The sequence below is a fragment of the Typopeltis vanoorti genome, chromosome 18 (assembly GCF_054136105.1).
Source record: "Typopeltis vanoorti isolate ZY-2024b chromosome 18, IOZ_Tvanoo_1.0, whole genome shotgun sequence".
NCBI classification, from domain to species: domain Eukaryota; kingdom Metazoa; phylum Arthropoda; class Arachnida; order Uropygi; family Thelyphonidae; genus Typopeltis; species Typopeltis vanoorti.
The window spans coordinates 56,297,950-56,315,231 of NC_143566.1; the positions used below are offsets into that span (position 1 = coordinate 56,297,950).

Consider the following 17,282-nt stretch of genomic DNA (forward strand, 5'->3'; position numbering starts at 1 on the left):
CCTTATCTCTGCAGGTCAGTGTCCTTCTCAGTATTGCAACAATCCTCTGAGTTACCTTCACTATCTTTGCAATATGTTCCCTGAATTTCAGGTTTCTATCAATCATCACCCCCCAAATCCTCTACTTCCTCCAGTACAGTTCCTCCAATGGAGTATGTAGCCTCCTATCAATGTATGCCAAACTTCAAGACTTTACAAACTGCATTAAACTGACACCCCCATTTATTTGCCCAACTTTACAGTTATTCAAATCCTCTTGCAGGGCTACCATATCTGCACTATTACTAATAACCCTTACCAACTTCACATCATCTGTAAACAAATGAATATCTCTCTGCAATCCACTGACAATGTCATTGATATAAAGGTTAAACAATACAGGTCCGAGTACTGTGTACTGTGGGACCTCGCTTGTAACCTTCTGTCTCATTGATATCCCCCCCTACACAATTGTCTGATACCTATCAGATAGCCAATCCTGAATCCAGTTCACTAAACTGACATCTAAACCCATGTGCTGCAACTTAAATATCACCTTATCATATGGTACTTTGTCAAATGTCTTTGTAAAATAAAAAAAAAATGGCAGAATATGCCTATTCCCCTCATCAACTGCTCTTGTCACTTTATTATAAAAGGCAATCATATTACTAAAGTAAGAGTGCTGCACCTTAACAAATCCATGTGGACTCTCACAGATAACATTACCCTTATCTGCCCAATGCTGTATATGTTCCCTCACTAATTTCTCCAAGATCTTAACTACTGATGAAACACAAACTGGTCTATAATTTGACAATACCAGTCTGCTACCACCATTATGTAATGGCACTATCTTATCCACCTTCCATTCCTTGAAAAGCCAAGTCAAGGTGTAGCAAAATTCCATCCAGTCCCACTATTCCTACCATTCCAGGATGAAATACCCCAATAAAGTGTTCAATGAACAACTCCACTATGTCCTTTGCATCATCAAAAATTCCAATTTTTATCCAACAACATCATTCTTTCACAATCATTTCTCCTCCTATTGGCCACATAGCTAAAAAATTCCTTAGGATTTCTTTGGATCTCAGGACCAATCTCTTCTCATATTCCATTTTGTCTTCCTTATCATACTAGTCACTCTCCTGGCCTGAGTCTTATATTCTTCATGCATCTGCTCACCACCACCCCTCTCCTTATATCGCTTCTAATAATTCCACATACATTCCTTTCTCTTTAATACCCTCACATGTCTATTCATGTTTCAAGTCAAAATCATATGGTCACTCTCTCCAACTGGGGAAAGAGATGCCATCTCAGTTATAAACAGCTCTTCTGATGCTATGAACAAATCCAAAACTCTTGAACCTCATGTTCCTTCTACTACATGTTGCCTAAGACATTTGCCCTCAAGAATTCTAGAAATTCCATTCCCTTATTACTACAAGCAGTTTCCTCCTCCCAATTTATACTGCTGTAGTTAAAATCTCCCATAACAATCATTCTTCTTGCACTCCAAGCTCAACTGCCTAAACATATCCTGCTCCTCACCTTCTATGCTCCCTGGCTTGTAGCAACAACCCACTAAATATCCTGTCTTGCCTACCTCACACCATATGCTTTCAAAACCATTGGCACCACTGCCCTCCAAATCCTCCACCCTGATAGGACATAAGTCATCACTTATCATAAGCAGTACTCCATCACTGCGTTTTCACCTTCCTGTCAAAAAATGCTATAACCTGCTACTTCTATTCCTGTTAGTATATTATTTTCCATCAACCACATCTGAAATCTCAATAATCTTTGGACGGGCTGATGCTATCAGCACCACCAATTCATCTCCTTTATTCCAGATACTCTTGACATTAGTATAAAGAATAAAAATATCACTGTTTCTATACCTATCCCCTCCATCCAGACTCCACTGGATTCAGTATTACACGATGTATTCCCCCTTCTCCAAGCATTCTCACAAGAAGCCACCCCTGTTACCATTTGCCCCGATAATTCCAGTTTCCCTGCATTGACACACTGACTCGTTCAGAGAATAGAAATCTCTCCAGATGCCTATGTCCTTCCTCATTCAAATGCAAATGGTCTCTTGCATACAGTTGCTTTCTGTCCTCAAATGCCTTTCAAGCATCCATGTGCTCCATTCTTCCTATCATACCATTCATTATTAATGCTATTCTCCTCAACTGTTCATTATCATATCAAACCTGGGCAATACACACACACACACACACTTTCTTTCATCTCTGAGTCTTCTTCTATACAACCTCAAGCATGAACCTCAGATCTCTTGCCACCTGATTCACACTGCCTCTCAAGTCATTTGTGCCCACATCCACCCTTTCAACCCCAATTAATTGCCATAGCCACACTTTCTATCATTCCTCCAGGCAAACACTCCTCAGGCATTCTGTCTTGAACACCATGGATCATTGAATCTCCATACTTCACAACTCTTACCACTCTGTTCCTTCCTTGCTCACCTGCATCCCTTCATTCTCTCTTCTCTAACACTTTCTTTGTTCCCATACTTACCTGCTGTCCTGGCATCTCTCTCTCTATCCCTGGTTCCAGCACTCTCAGATTTTTCTCATTCCCTCTTTTCTGCTGTTTCTATTGTCTCCTCTTCTATCATACCCATAATTCTCTCTCTCTCCCCTGCTCTAATTCACTTTACATTCATTACTTCCATTCACTTAATCTCTTCTTTCAGTCATCTATTCTCTCTCTCTGCAAGCTACCCACTCTTGCTTGCCAGTCATCCTTCCATCTAAGGCCATCTCTGAAAACTTCAGAATGATTCAGACTTTCATACTCTTCACTTTTATTTTTTCATTTACATTCCGTCCATTATCCTCAACCTCTATCAACACTACTTGTCTCTCTCTCTAGGTTTGTATTTTCCTGCCTCTGATGCAACACTGCTGAGGACTGTCATACTAATCTCCAACTTGCAAAGTTCTTCCCATTTCCTACATATTCCACATATATGCACTCATTAATCTCTCACCTGCAAACATATCCAACTGCTGGGATGCATAAGGGTTAAAGCTGTATAACTGAGAGAAGACCACCACATAGCTTTTAAAGGAATGTGGAGAACCGACCAGGGCTTCTGACCTAATGTCCAATCCTCACCTTCTCGTGGTGCACCCTGTTGGGTATCTACTTGGATACTGAACGAACGAGGATGGGCTGGCAATTTCGGATTTAGCCGACCAAATTGTATTCTTATTGGTTAAACCAAAATAAAAAAATGATGGTACAACATGACAAAATTTCATGCTGGCTGGAGCGTTGCCTATTTAAACAAGGCCCATGTTGTTTTTTCCAGGTAACCAGGGCGAACAGCGAAAAGTCAGCTACTGGAACAAATCTGAAAACAAACCCCAACTCAACATCACCAGAGTTAAAGATCGGTACTATCAACATAAGAAGCCTGAAAGGCAAAGAAATGGAGCTAGCCGAGGAATTAGATAAGTACCAGATCGACATAATAGGGGTGACTGAAACAAAAAAGACCAAAACTGGTGAAATCTTTCTGAGCAATAAATACAAAATGTTATATTCAGGCAATGACAATCAAGGAAAAGAAGGAGTAGCCATAGTATTCAACACAAAATACGAGGCTAATCTTCTTGGGCAGTCAGTCTCAAGTAGAATGATGTAGGTAAATATCAAAATGGGGAACTGGACAATGAGACTTATTTGTGCGTATGGTCCCACAGAAGGTTCTACTAAGGTAGAAGTAGAGGAATTTTTTGAGGTTTTAGAAAAAGCAACTGACACAATGAAAAAGGAAAAGTTGGTCCTTGTTGGGGATCTAAATAGCAGAGTACGAAATGATTGTGAGACATACAAAAATATTTTGGGAAAATTTAGAGAAAAGAGCAAAACTAATAATAATGGCAAATATCTGTTGGGTATCTGCTCAGGACATGGAGTGGTTATTACTAACACCATGTTCCAACATAAAAATGTGCACAAATTCACATGGAGAGAAGAGGCTAGGAATAAGAAAAGTCTCATTGATTATGTTATTGTTGATAGTGATGTTTTCTCCCTGTTGATAGTGATGTTTTCTCTGTGCAGGACACCAGAGTGTACAGAGGATTTGAAATTGGAAGTGATCACTATTTAGTCTTGAGCAGGATAAAATTGAATTTCATATTGAAAAGAATAACATGTAAGAAAGTTTTAAAGCGAATAAAAGTTGAGCAGCTCTCAGATGTGAACTGCAGACTAAAATACACAAAGATTATTGAAGAAAAAAAATGAAAGAGTTTGAGAACAGGAATCAAACCTTGGAGATTCAGTGGCAAACTCTGAAGAAAACACTGATTGATTCTGTCAGAGAGGCATGTGGTGAGGTTGTCTGCAAGGATAAAAAAATCAGAACTCCCTGGTGGACACAGGAAGTTAAAGAGACAGTGAAGGAAAATAAGAAAGCATATCAAAAGTTCCTGTCAAATAAGTCAGCTTGTGCTCTTAGAGAATACAGATTATCCTCACCCTCTATCAACAAATGCAAGACAAATGCAAGAATGCTAAACACTGTGTAAAACTAGCTAAACAAAAGTCATGGAGGACTTTAGCAAGAACATAGAAAATAAATATCAAGAAGGTGGCAAGATATTCTGGAGGTTGTTGAAGAAGCTTAGAAATGCAGGAAAGAGTGCTGTAAAAGGAGTTAGAGATGATAAAGGTGACATGAAAACAGGAGAAAAAGATATCCTTGAAGTATGGAGTAATTACTTTGAAAAACTGCTAAATGAAACGAGCAGTGATGATAGCACAGTGGTAAAAAACACTGACCAGGCATGCAGTCAGGAATACATATCCATACTTGAAGTAGAAAAAAAAGACATCAAAGGCTTGAAATGTGGAAAAGCAGCAGGAGTAGATGATATTCGACCAGAAATGCTGAAGTATGGTGGTATAAGAGTCTTACAGTGGCTGCACTGCATAGTTCAGAAAGCCTGGACAGAGGGACGAATTCCCGATGAATGGAGTAGAGCTCTAATAGTGCCCATATATAAAAAGGGAAATAAAACTGAATGTGAGAATTACAGAGGTATTTCCCTACTGAGTGTTCCTGGCAAGATCTATGCAAGTATTCTTGAGAAACGGTTGAGAAGAATTGTGGAAGAAAAGCTTGGTGAAGAACAAGCTGGATTCAGGCCAAATAGAGGCTGTCAGGATCAGATCTTCACTTTACGACAAATAATCGAGGAAGCATGGGAATATAACAAAGATCTGTATTTAAGTTTTGTCGATTTGGAAAAGGCATATGACAAGGTGCCAAGAGAGAAGCTATTCAATACGCTACAGTTATATGGTGTCAATGGGGCATTATATCAAGCAATACTTAGTCTTTATTTGAGTTGTAAGTCAGCTGAAGGAAGTACAGGAAGGTGGTTTAATGTTAAATCTGGTGTGAGACAAGGATGTACATTATCCCCTCTGTTATTCATTATCTATATGGATCACATTATGAAGGAAAGTGGTATTAAACATGATATCAAAATTGGAGATGTTAATGTCAGCTCTTTGCTTTATGCAGATGATGTTATACTTCTAAATAAATCCGCTACAAGTCTGCAAGATTCTCTGACTAAATTGAGTAGCTGTTGTAATTGGTATGGTATGGTATGAAGGTCAGCAATAAAAAGACAAAGACAATGAAAATAGGCAGAATCATAGAAAATGTCAACTGTGTTGTGAATGGAGAACCTGTGGAAAACAAGTAAAACATTTCAGCTACTTAGGCAAGATTTTTACTGAAGATGGTAAATTAAATATGGAAATAGACAACAGAATCAACAAAGCTGGTATTGTAGGAAGTCAACTGAATAAATTCATATGGAATAAGAGAGGAATTAGTCGGAACACTAAATTAGCTGTATACAAGACAGTGTTCAAACCAGTTTTAACTTATGGATCTGAGAGCTGGGTCAGAAGTAAAACACTTGACCAAAGACTAGAGACCACAGATATGAGAGTCCTGAGAAAGATTATAGGCGTGAACAGATGACATTAATGGCAATATCATATTAAAAACGAGGATATTAGGAAAGAACTTGACATTGTCAGCATCCAAGAATGCGTTAGCAGAGCTAATCTCAGGTGGTATGGTCACTTAAACAGAATAGGCGAGGAAAGATTAGCAAAACAAGTGTTCTCTGCCAGGTTGGCAGCAAAACGACCCAGAGGAAGACCAAGATATAGGTGGATTGATACGGTACAAAGTGCCTTAGACGATAGAAATATAAGATCTGATATTGTTGGAGTCTTGACAAGTAACAGACTGATTTGGAGGAAAATCGTAGATAGGAAGTTAGTAATGATGTAATTTTTTTTCAAGTAGTACTATCATATCCTGTACACCCCTTGTGGGTACATGGCAGGAATTTGATGATGATGATGATGGGATGCATATAAGCCACAAGCGCCGCATACCACAAAATCCCATAGTATGCTTTGCAAAATGTAGTCCTTAAATGAGGGAAGACTTGGTGATAAGCCATTAATAGACTGAGGCCGCCATCATTCAAATAGTGCACTAAGAATCAAGTACTAAAAACTACTACAACTATACTAAAAAGTTTGTTTTTAAGTAGAATTTCACCAATGCAAATTACTTTATGTCATGTTATTTAAAGTAGAAAACTCTAATAAAAATAAAGAAAGCTTATCTTTTTCTTCTCTGCTACCTCTGAATGCATCCGACTCTGACTTCGCCCTCTCGGTAAGATTAAACCAGGAGTAAAACACATTATAAACAACAAAAAAACTAAACTCCAATAACAACTACTAAAGGATTCTTGTATCAAACGGAATAAAAATGTAGCAAAATTTGCAACAAACAGCCACACTAATATAGTGATTAAGCATTACATGCTTTTGGTAACTTTAGTCTCACTTACACCAATTATGTTAACAAGGGTACAGGTGTATTTCCTTTACTAGCTCATTTTCTTCTCTGTTATTGCTTCTTTTTCAGATAGTGGCTATCTTCAATTCAGATATAGTTAGGATTTTTCCAGTAGCTTTTTTGCTGTTTACCTTGTTGCAGATGAAAACAGAGAAAGGACATAGTATAATCAGGCAACACCCTATTTATACAATACAAAATCCTAGGTTGGCAACTTGTTCAACATTCAAATGAGCACGTAGTAACAGGATTCACTGCAGGAAAGTGAGAATCAGACATGGGGGGAGGGGAATCAGGAGTTCCTGTTTTTTTATTCTTTCTCTGCTATCTCGGTTTGATTAAGTGACTGCACACAAGCATCAGTGATGAGGAATTTTAAAACAATATTAAAGGCAGATTCAAAAGAAATGATGACATGACTGTGCATTTTTCAAAGTCCAGGTTCAACACTAGAAAAAGTGTGTCCAGAATTATGATAGATACAAAGAACACTAACTGCAGGTAAGTATGTTCTAATATCTGTATTTATACAATTTACTTTAGTATTTCTGGTTTTATTCAAAAACATGCAATACTTTTTTCAATCATGAAACTGATTTGTGTAAGTTATTTTTTGCAAAGGATAGGAAGAAGGTAAAGTCTCACAGGAAGGAGGAAAAGCCTCATTGAGTAAGCCTATGTGGCAACATTTTTATATGTTCGGTATTTTCTGTTTCCAACAGAATAAAAGTGTTCCATTATTATATATAACATCTCAAATTCATAACAGACAAATGTTGCAGAATAGATCCATATAAAGAACTAAACTAAATTAAAATTATCAAAGAAAAACAGGGGGGGGGGAATATAAAAAGAAAGAAAAAATGCACTTACAGCGATAAAATTTCTTTAAAGCATTCCTCCGCCTGCAGAGGACGACCAAGACATTTAAAACACATACCACGAAGTAACATTGCAAGGCAGTAATCATCTAAAAGGTTATCTTCATTTCCTATAATGAGACAAATTTGGCAATTTGTTACTATAAATTTTACAAATTAATTATTACTACTAGCACTGGACCTCCATGGAAAAAACAGACTCATCTCATAATAACTAAATACTTAAGGAATTGACAGCTTACACTAGAAATATAAATTAAATCAACTTTAATATATACTTTCCGATATTTCAGCAACATCACGTTGCCATCTTCATGGGAACTTAAAATAAAGACATGTGCACACAAGTACTACATAACAGCAAATGAGAAACGAAGCGAGCAAGCTACCATTTTACTAAAGTCCTGATGGTGTCCCCCTGGTGGGCTATATTAGGTGTTCTTAGCCTTTGGGCTGAAGTTCTTCTGATATATGTTTCCCAAATTTGGGGAAGTCTCATGCATCCAAATTTGTTGAGGTTTAGCATGTTCCTAAGGGGTGAGGATGATTCCATGAATAGTCTTTCATATTTGAACTTGCTGCAGTGTATTACTGTGGCTTTCTTCCACCTTATTCTGTCGCGAGTATCCAGAGCATGGTCTGCAAGCTCAGAGTGGCTGTACTGGTGAAATCGGATGTAGTCCTTGTGTTCTGAGATTCTGATATTTGCTGTCCTGCCTGTTTGGCCAAAGTAGGACAATTTACAGCTGCAAGGGACCTGGTATACACCATGTAGGTCTAGGGGAAGTGGTTGGTCTTTAGTGGAGCAGATAAGGGATGCCAATTTTCTATATGGTCTGTAACAAGAGGTCAAGTCATGTTTTTTTAGGATTGTGTTGATTTTTTCTGAGGTACATTGGATGTAGGAAATGGTGATGGATTTAGAGTAATCTTTTTTGTGAAGGGGGGGGAGGTGGGTTGTGGCTAACTGGCTAACTGGTATTAGTATTTATTGGATTTTTTTTTTTGGGGGGGGGGGGGGGGGTAGCCATAGACTGAGAAAGTGTTAAAGATGTGATTCAGTTCAGTGGTTATGGCTTGGTCATTTGAACAGATTAGTTTTGCACTGTTGAATAGTGTCTTAATAACACCATATTATTGTGAGGATGGGGGGGGGGGGGGGTATTGTTGGTGAACATATGTGCCTGAATGGGTGGGTTTTCTATAAACTGAGAAAACCAAGGTTCCATCAGGTCGGTGGGTGACTAGTGTGTCTAGGAAGGGGAGGCTATTGTTTTTCTCTTTTTCCAGGGTGAACTTGATTCTAGGGTGTTCGTTGTTTAAGTGTGTTAAGAAGAAGAGGAGTGTATCCGGGCCATGTGGCCAAATAGCGAACACATCATCAATGTAGCAACGCCATATGGGAGGTTTTTTGTGGGGCAGAGTTTTTAAGGCTTTCTCTTCAAAAGTCTCCACAAAGAAGTTGGCCAAGGGTGGGGAAAGTGGTGAACCCATGGCTGTCCCCTCCATCTGTTTGTAGAATTTTTCCTGCCAAAGAAATAGCCTGAGTTCTTTGTGAACTGAAATAGGGCTGAGATATCAGGAGGAAATTTAGCTTGGATTAGGCGCTCTAAGGTTTCTTTGAGGGGGACATTTCTGAATAAGGAGGAGACGTCGAAACTGACCATTATATTGGAGTATAAGGTTTTCTATACTGGCTTTGAAGTGGGCTGAGTTTTTTTATGTGTGATGGTGTGTTGCCAGTATAGTGTGAGAGCGCTTTGGCTAAATATTTAGCTAGTCTGTAAGTGGAGGAAATCAATGCCATCCTATTTCAGTTCACAAAGAACTCAGGCTATTTCGTTTGGCAGGAAAAATTCTACAAACAGATGGAGGGGACAGCCATGGGTTCACCACTTTCCCCACCCTTGGCCAACTTCTTTATGGAGACTTTTGAAGAGAAAGCCTTAAAAACTCTGCCCCACAAAAAACCCTCCCATATGGCGTTGCTACATTGATGATGTGTTCGCTATTTGGCCACATGGCCCGGATACACTCCTCCTCTTCTTCTTAACACACTTAAACAACGAACACCCTAGAATCAAGTTCACCCTGGAAAAAGAGAAAAACAATAGCCTCCCCTTCCTAGACACACTAGTCACCCACCAACTTGATGGAACTTTGGTTTTCTCAGTTTATAGAAAACCCCACCCATACAGGCATATATATTCACCAACAATCCCCCCCCCCCTCCTCACAATAATATGGTGTTATTAAGACACTATTCAACAGTGCAAAACTAATCTGTTCAAATGACCAAGCCATAACCACTGAAACTGAATCACATCTTTAACACTTTCTCGGTCTATGGCTACCCCCCCCCCCCCCAAAAAAAAAAAAATCCAAAAAATACTAATACCAGTTAGCCACAACCCCACCTCCCCCTTCACAAAAGAGATTACTCTAAATCCATCACCATTCCCTACATCCAATGTACCTCAGAAAAAATCAACACAATCCTAAAAAAACATGACTTGACCTCTTGTTACAGACCATATAGAAAATTGGCATCCCTTATCTGCTCCACTAAAGACCAACCACTTCCCCTAGACCTACATGGTGTATACCAGGTCCCTTGCAGCTGTAAATTGTCCTACTTTGGCCAAACAGGCAGGACAGCAAATATCAGAATCTCAGAACACAAGGACTACATCCGATTTCACCAGTACAGCCACTCTGAGCTTGCAGACCATGCTCTGGATACTCGCGACAGAATAAGGTGGAAGAAAGCCACAGTAATACACTGCAGCAAGTTCAAATATGAAAGACTATTCATGGAATCATCCTCACCCCTTAGGAACATGCTAAACCTCAACAAATTTGGATGCATGAGACTTCCCCAAATTTGGGAAACATATATCAGAAGAACTTCAGCCCAAAGGCCAAGAACACCTAATATAGCCACCACGGGGCACCATCGGGACTTTAGTAAAATGATAGCTTGCTCGCTTCGTTTCTCATTTGCTGTTATGTAGTACTTGCATGCATGCGTCTTTATCTTAAGTTCCCATGAAGATGGCTATGTGACGTTGCCAAAATATCGGAAAGTATATATTAAAGTTGATTTAATTTATATTTCTAGTGTACGCTTTCAATTCCTTAAGTATTTTATCATGTTTAACCAGCGTATAAGCCTTTCTACAAGAATAGACTCATCTCAATTTAAAATACAATGACACAAAGTGTCATGTTATACTTAAATTCATCCACTTTTCATATCACCATAAACTTTGACAATGCATTCTACTCGCCACCACCACTCTAAGTAAAAAAATCAACACCTAATCTGCTTTTTATCATATTCTTATACTACTTCCAGAGATGTTAAACTCTTGCCCTTCATTCTAAGCATAATCCTTACTTTTGCATTCAAGTCCCCTAAAAAGTAAAGTATGTTTCTCGTTGGTAGGCAGTCCAAAACAGTCTGTAAGTTTTCATAGAATTCCTCACTCTCTTCATCAGGCTTACCTGAGTGGGGTGCAAAAACTACAACGATTAATAAATTATTAGGATGAGCCTTAAGTCTAATACATAGTATCCTGTTATTAATGGGGTTATAATAAGCAGGGTTCTTGCCTGAACTGTATTCAGTATCACGGCTACCCCATGATGCTTTGAGTCACCTCCTGAATAAACAACTAGTTTACCATCCTGTCTTTGATGTGACCTTCTTCATTCCATCTGGACTCTAATTCCTAGGATATCAATTTTATACCTCTCCATCTCTTTACAGATAATCTCAAGAGTATCAATCTGTAGACCCGAACATTTCATGTGCTTATGCTTATGTAAAATTCCCTTCTAAGATTAATCCTATCCCTTCTATGTTCCTCATTCACAATATTACTGACTTTTGTTGGAGACTGATGTACTTCTCAAACAGCACTCTCTGTCTAAGCCCTGAACACAGCTCTGTTTATTCTGTGCGACAACCGATGCAGCACGAGATGTATTATAAGGCACAACCATATTAACATTCTGGAGTGAAGTCACTGCAAGAAAAAAGTAATAAGATTGCAGACGCCCTTTGCACATATCTGGGAAGTTTTGTTCCCCAATTCATCCCACGATGGCCAGGTGGGTTGGGGCTTCTACCAACTAGGTGAAGCAGCAGACTCCCACAGCATAAGGTGAAATGAAATAGCAAAATAGGAAAGATTCAACCCTATCCCTCAAAAACTCTAAAAGCATTGGGGGGGAAGGAGCAAGAAGAAAAGAAAGAAGGAAAGATTGTATTCAGAAGAGATATATTATGTCTTTTCTATGGGTATTTCCATGGATGCTGTTCCAGTGAACTGGCACCACTATTCCTCCACTTCCCTCTAATTATGAACAAACATAGGCATTGGTCAACATCCATATATTGTTCAGGCTCACTGAAACAACTTCTCATTCTCTTCCTTCATTCCATATACCTCTGTTCTTTGGAACAATCTTTCCCATACTTTTTGCCCAATGAATATAATCTCCAATTCCTCAAGTAACACAAATAGATTTCTTCACACCGAATGATCACTTGCTTAAAAACACAGCACTGCCGTGTTATAGGTCTTGAGACCTATGTATTGGATTGGTATAAAAAACTGTCTTTTTTACTAAATAATTTAAGGAAATTACAACGTAAACTAGGATATACATTAAAATAAATTTTAATATACTTCAATATTTCAGCAACTTCACGTTGCCATCTTCACGGAACTTAAGAACAAGACACATGCACGCAGGCACAACAAACAATAAGTGAGAAAGAAGCAGGAAGCTATTATTTCACCTAAATTACTGATGGTGCCCCCTAGCGGGCAATGTTGATATTCTTGGGCGATTGGGCTGAAGGTCTTCTGATGTAGATTTCCCAAATTTGAGGCAGTCTCATGCAGTCAAATTTGTTGAGGTTTGGATTGTTTCTTAGGGCTGAAGCTGATTCCATGAAAACCCTTTCATATTTGTATTTACTACGTATTTATTATCGTGACTTTCTTCCACTGTATTCTATGGCAGGTATCCAGCACATGGTCAGCAAGACCAGAGTGGCTGTATTGGTGGAACCAGATGTAGTCCTGAAATTCTGATATTTGCTGTCTTGCCTGTTTGGCCAAAAGTAGGACAGTTTACAGCTGAAAGGGACCTGGTATACAATACACCAGGTAGGTCTGGGGGGGGGGGGAGAGGTTGGTCTTTAGTAGAGCGGATAAGAGATGCCAATTTTTTATATGGTCTGTAACAAGAAGTTAAGTCATGTTTTTTTAGGATTTTTGTAATTTTTTCCGAGGTGCCTCGGATATAGGGTATGGTGATGGATTTAGAGTAATCCTTGTTGGGGGGTTACTGGGTTCAATATTTTTGGGATTTTTTTTGGGGGGGGGGGGGGTAGCAATTGGCTGAGAAAGTGTTGAGAATGTGGTTTAGTTCTGTGGTTAGGGCATTGTTGTTTGAACAGATAAATTTAGCCCTGTTGTGTAGTGTCTTAATGACTCCATATTGTTGCAAGGAGGGGTAGTGGGACTGTTGGTGAATGTATCTGCCTGTATGGGTTGGTTTTCTATAGACTGAGAAAACCAAAGTTCCATCATGCTAGCGGGTGACTAGTGTGTATAAGAAAGGGAGGCAGTTGTTTTTTTCCTTTTCCAGGGCGAATTTGATTCTGGGGTGTTGGTTGTTTAAGTGTGTTAGGAAGAGAGGAGTGCATCGGAGCATGTGGCCAAACAGCGAACACATCATCAACATAGCGAAGCCAAATGGTAAGTTTTTGTGGGGCAGAGTTTTTAAGGCTTCAAAAATCTCCATAAAGAAGTTGGCCAAGGATGGGGAAAGTGGTGAACCCATGGCTGTCCCCTCTATTTGTTTGTAGAATTTTTCCTGCCAAACGAAATAGTTTGAGTTCATTGTGAACTGAAATAGAGCTGTGATATCGGGAGGAAATTTAGCTTGGATTAGCTCTAAGAATTCTTTGAGTGGGACATTTGTGAATAAGGCGGAGACATCAAAACCGACCATTACGTCAGTGTGCTTGAATGTAAGGTTTTCTATGCTGGCTTTGAAGTGGGCTGAGTTTTTTTATGTGTGAAGGTGTGTTGCCAGTATAGTGTGAGAGAGCTTTGGCCAAATGTTTAGCTAGTTTGTATGTGGGGGAATCAATGCCATCCACTATGGGACGTAATGGTACATTTTCCTTATGTATTTTTGGGAGTCCATAAATACGGGGGGGATATGTAGTTAAATGGTTTTAATTTGTTAGTGATTTCCACAGGTCAAGAAGTGACCTTCTTAAGGAGCCTGTGGAGTTTTCTAATTTGTGAGTTGGTGGGATTGTACTTGATAGGGAGGTAAGTAGCCCGATCTAACAATAGAGCTTTCAGCTTACCTGTGTAATCCTTTTGGTTAAGCAATACTGTAGGGTTCCCTTTATCAGTTTTGGTGATTATTATTTCCTTGTTTTTCTTTAATTCTAGTAGAGATTTAATTTCCTTACTGGGCATGTTGGCTTTTGGTGGTTTAGCTTTGGTCAGAACACAAGCAAAAAAAAAACAATGTCATTAAAGTAAATGACTCTAGCTCATGTAAATTTTTTATTATGCCATATTATTTTAGTACAGAATGATGATTTAAATTAATATTTAGTTAATATTAACAAAATGTGGTGTGTGGGGGGCAGACTTACTTACAGAAATCCTATATAGAAAAACATCTGTTTTTTGTGCCATGATGTCAAAGCTGACTAATATAGTCCCATTTTTTAGTTTGCAGTTAATTATTTGAAATAGACAGGGTTTTAACATGTAATGAAGCATCTTAAGAGTTGTCTTAGGTGACAAATTAATAGCAATTCCCTATTGCCTCTCATAATAATCAGTTTGCTAACTCTTCTTGGGATCTGTTGGTGCTCAGTGTTTTTCTTTAGTCAAAATTTTATTATTATTATTATTATTGAGATACTGTCTTTGCTGTTGTAAAAATAAAGACCAATCAAGGTGAATGTTATTGGCAACTTCATTGGGTAACTAAGAAAAGCAAACTTGAAGAGCATGTGCTCATGTGTAGGATGATGAAGAAAAATCACTGAAGAAGTCACTTCAAAAGTAAAAGACTATTCTAGGAATCGGTATATGTTCTATAGAACACTCCTAATTTAAACAAATTTGGCTGCAAAAAAAAGCTACCAGATTTCAGAGACTGTCATTCTCTGCCAAAAAAAAAAAAACACTATCACTGTTTGACTATGTCCTTTGGCAGAAGGCAGTTATGACATTTGAACACTAGCCTGAGTATTTCATGCTCTTGCTCATTTCTGAATTGTATGCCTTAACAATTGCTCTAACCATTGGAATGTCTCAGGAACTAGAAACAAAATACTGATAAATTATTTGCTTCTTTTACCTTATTTTTATGCAAAGCTAATCAACTTTCCTAGTTTTATATATGAACATAAGTTTAAATATACAGTACATACTTAATACTATTTAATGATCTGCCTACTACTACTCTCTGCAACTAGATCATTAGCCTTCTCTCCAGTCATTCATCACATGGTATGGTGGATGGCTTCTCTCTCCAGATTTTCCTGCCAATCATGTAGTACCCTTATAGCACTTTCACATCTAATCTATCTTCTAAATATAAATAACCTTCACTGATTCTAGTGCACTTCATTGCTCTTCTTCATTTCACAAATCTTACAATGATCAATCATCCCAAATATCAACATCATCAATAATGATCACAAACTGATCTTCTTGCCATTATTCAATTGGTTAGTAGGGACAAGTTTGTCATAATCTCAATGCTAACAAAATGTGCTCCTGTGTTATTTCTTGGAAGAAAGTTCTCACTTCACCTTACCTTTGATAATATCCAGATCTTCAGACCAAATCAAATTTATCTTCTTTAGCTGAATTATACTGCTAAGCTATCCTGATACAATCACATCACATCACAACCTCTTTAGTCTCCAAAAAACAGGGAGATTGAAGAATTTACACCCAAGAAACCACTTCTCACTTCAAAACTGATAATACTATATAATTCCTCAATACATCAATGCCTTGGATTGTTGTTTACACATCAATGGTAGTGGATAAAAAAAAAAACTTTCTAAAAATATTTGATGCTATCCAAAAGAGGGCTCTCTGATTAACTCAAATCATGTAGACATTGTTTCTGTCTTATGCCTCTTCTTCTATGGATATTTTTTTCATCGGCCATCCTCCACTAAACTGGGCACCATTATTTTCCTCTATTTTCTTTTGAGTATGAAAGAAAATGAGCAGCTTTGGTCAACATGAATTTACTGTTCAACTTCAAATCTACCAAATCAACTTCTCATTCTCCTGTTTCATTCTATCTAGATCTGTTCTTTGGAATAATTTTCCTCATAGAATATCCTAAAAATATAACCAATTGTTCAAGAAACAAGTCAATAGTATAGCTTACCTCTGGCATATATGCAATAATGTACTATAGATTTTGCAATCTCTTATATGGTGAGAACTGTGCTTCTGGTAGAGGAATGGACCAAAATACATGTGTCGGTTTATCTATTTTTAGTGGTAAACTACTTACGTGAATGAATTTTAACACCGAGATTGAAATTTCTAAAAGTAAGGGGTTACGAGACATTTATTCATTCATAAAGCATCCATATAACTTCTACAATGTGACACTCTCAGACATGTTGCATACAACATATGAGTGTATCACAGAGAGAGAGAGAGAGAGAGAGATAGTATAATATCTAATCAGTTCAATATTTTTAGAACACAATTATGAAAATTAAATATAAGGAACTGTTTACCTTTTGGTCCTGGAACTTTAGGCAAAGTTTTATCAATAAGAGAAAGAATATTTTCTGCTAACTCAGGTGAGTTTGCGATCATAGGAAAGCTATTCCAAATATATATAAGTTCCTGTACAAATATAAATAAATAAATATGTGTGTGCATGTAAGTTTTTTTAAATAAAAAAACAATTGATTTAACTGCCCAAAATATTACAGATTCACATGTCCAGTTTTTAAGAACACTAAATGCTATAAGCAAAGTATTACATTGATTTCCTTTGAAACTTAATTAGAAATGGAATGCATATAATTTTACTATCAAACAAAATTAATTATAAGGTCTACCTGCTTTACTAATCCCCACCCCAACCTAATACACACACACACACACACACACACACACACACACACACACACACACACACACATTCCTGGAGTCATCTGATCAACAATATCCAATAATATAGTATTGCATTTGTCTATGCTGTATGGCATATTTTAAATTACTGTCAGCCCTAATAAATAGCCAAACAGTATATACTATTTTACACTTGCAAAAACTGGTGAAATTTGTAGATCCTTATAAGTAATTCTGTTTATAATAAGTTCTGAACATTCCAAATTGTTATCAGTTTCACTGTTACTACTGTAGCAT

General features: G+C 37.8%; 1 protein-coding gene across 1 annotated transcript in view; it reads right to left on the reverse strand.

The window, feature by feature from the left end:
• Positions 1 to 17,282, reverse strand: part of LOC150096684 (tetratricopeptide repeat protein 39B-like) — a 300,955-nt gene that overhangs the window by 46,015 nt on the left and 237,658 nt on the right. The window contains exons 14-15 of the mRNA XM_090408472.1: positions 16,643 to 16,754; positions 7,808 to 7,925 (exon numbers count right to left, since the gene is read on the reverse strand). Of these exons, the coding sequence (XP_090264598.1) occupies positions 7,808 to 7,925; positions 16,643 to 16,754 (230 nt within the window). The remainder of the gene's footprint in view (positions 1 to 7,807; positions 7,926 to 16,642; positions 16,755 to 17,282) is intronic.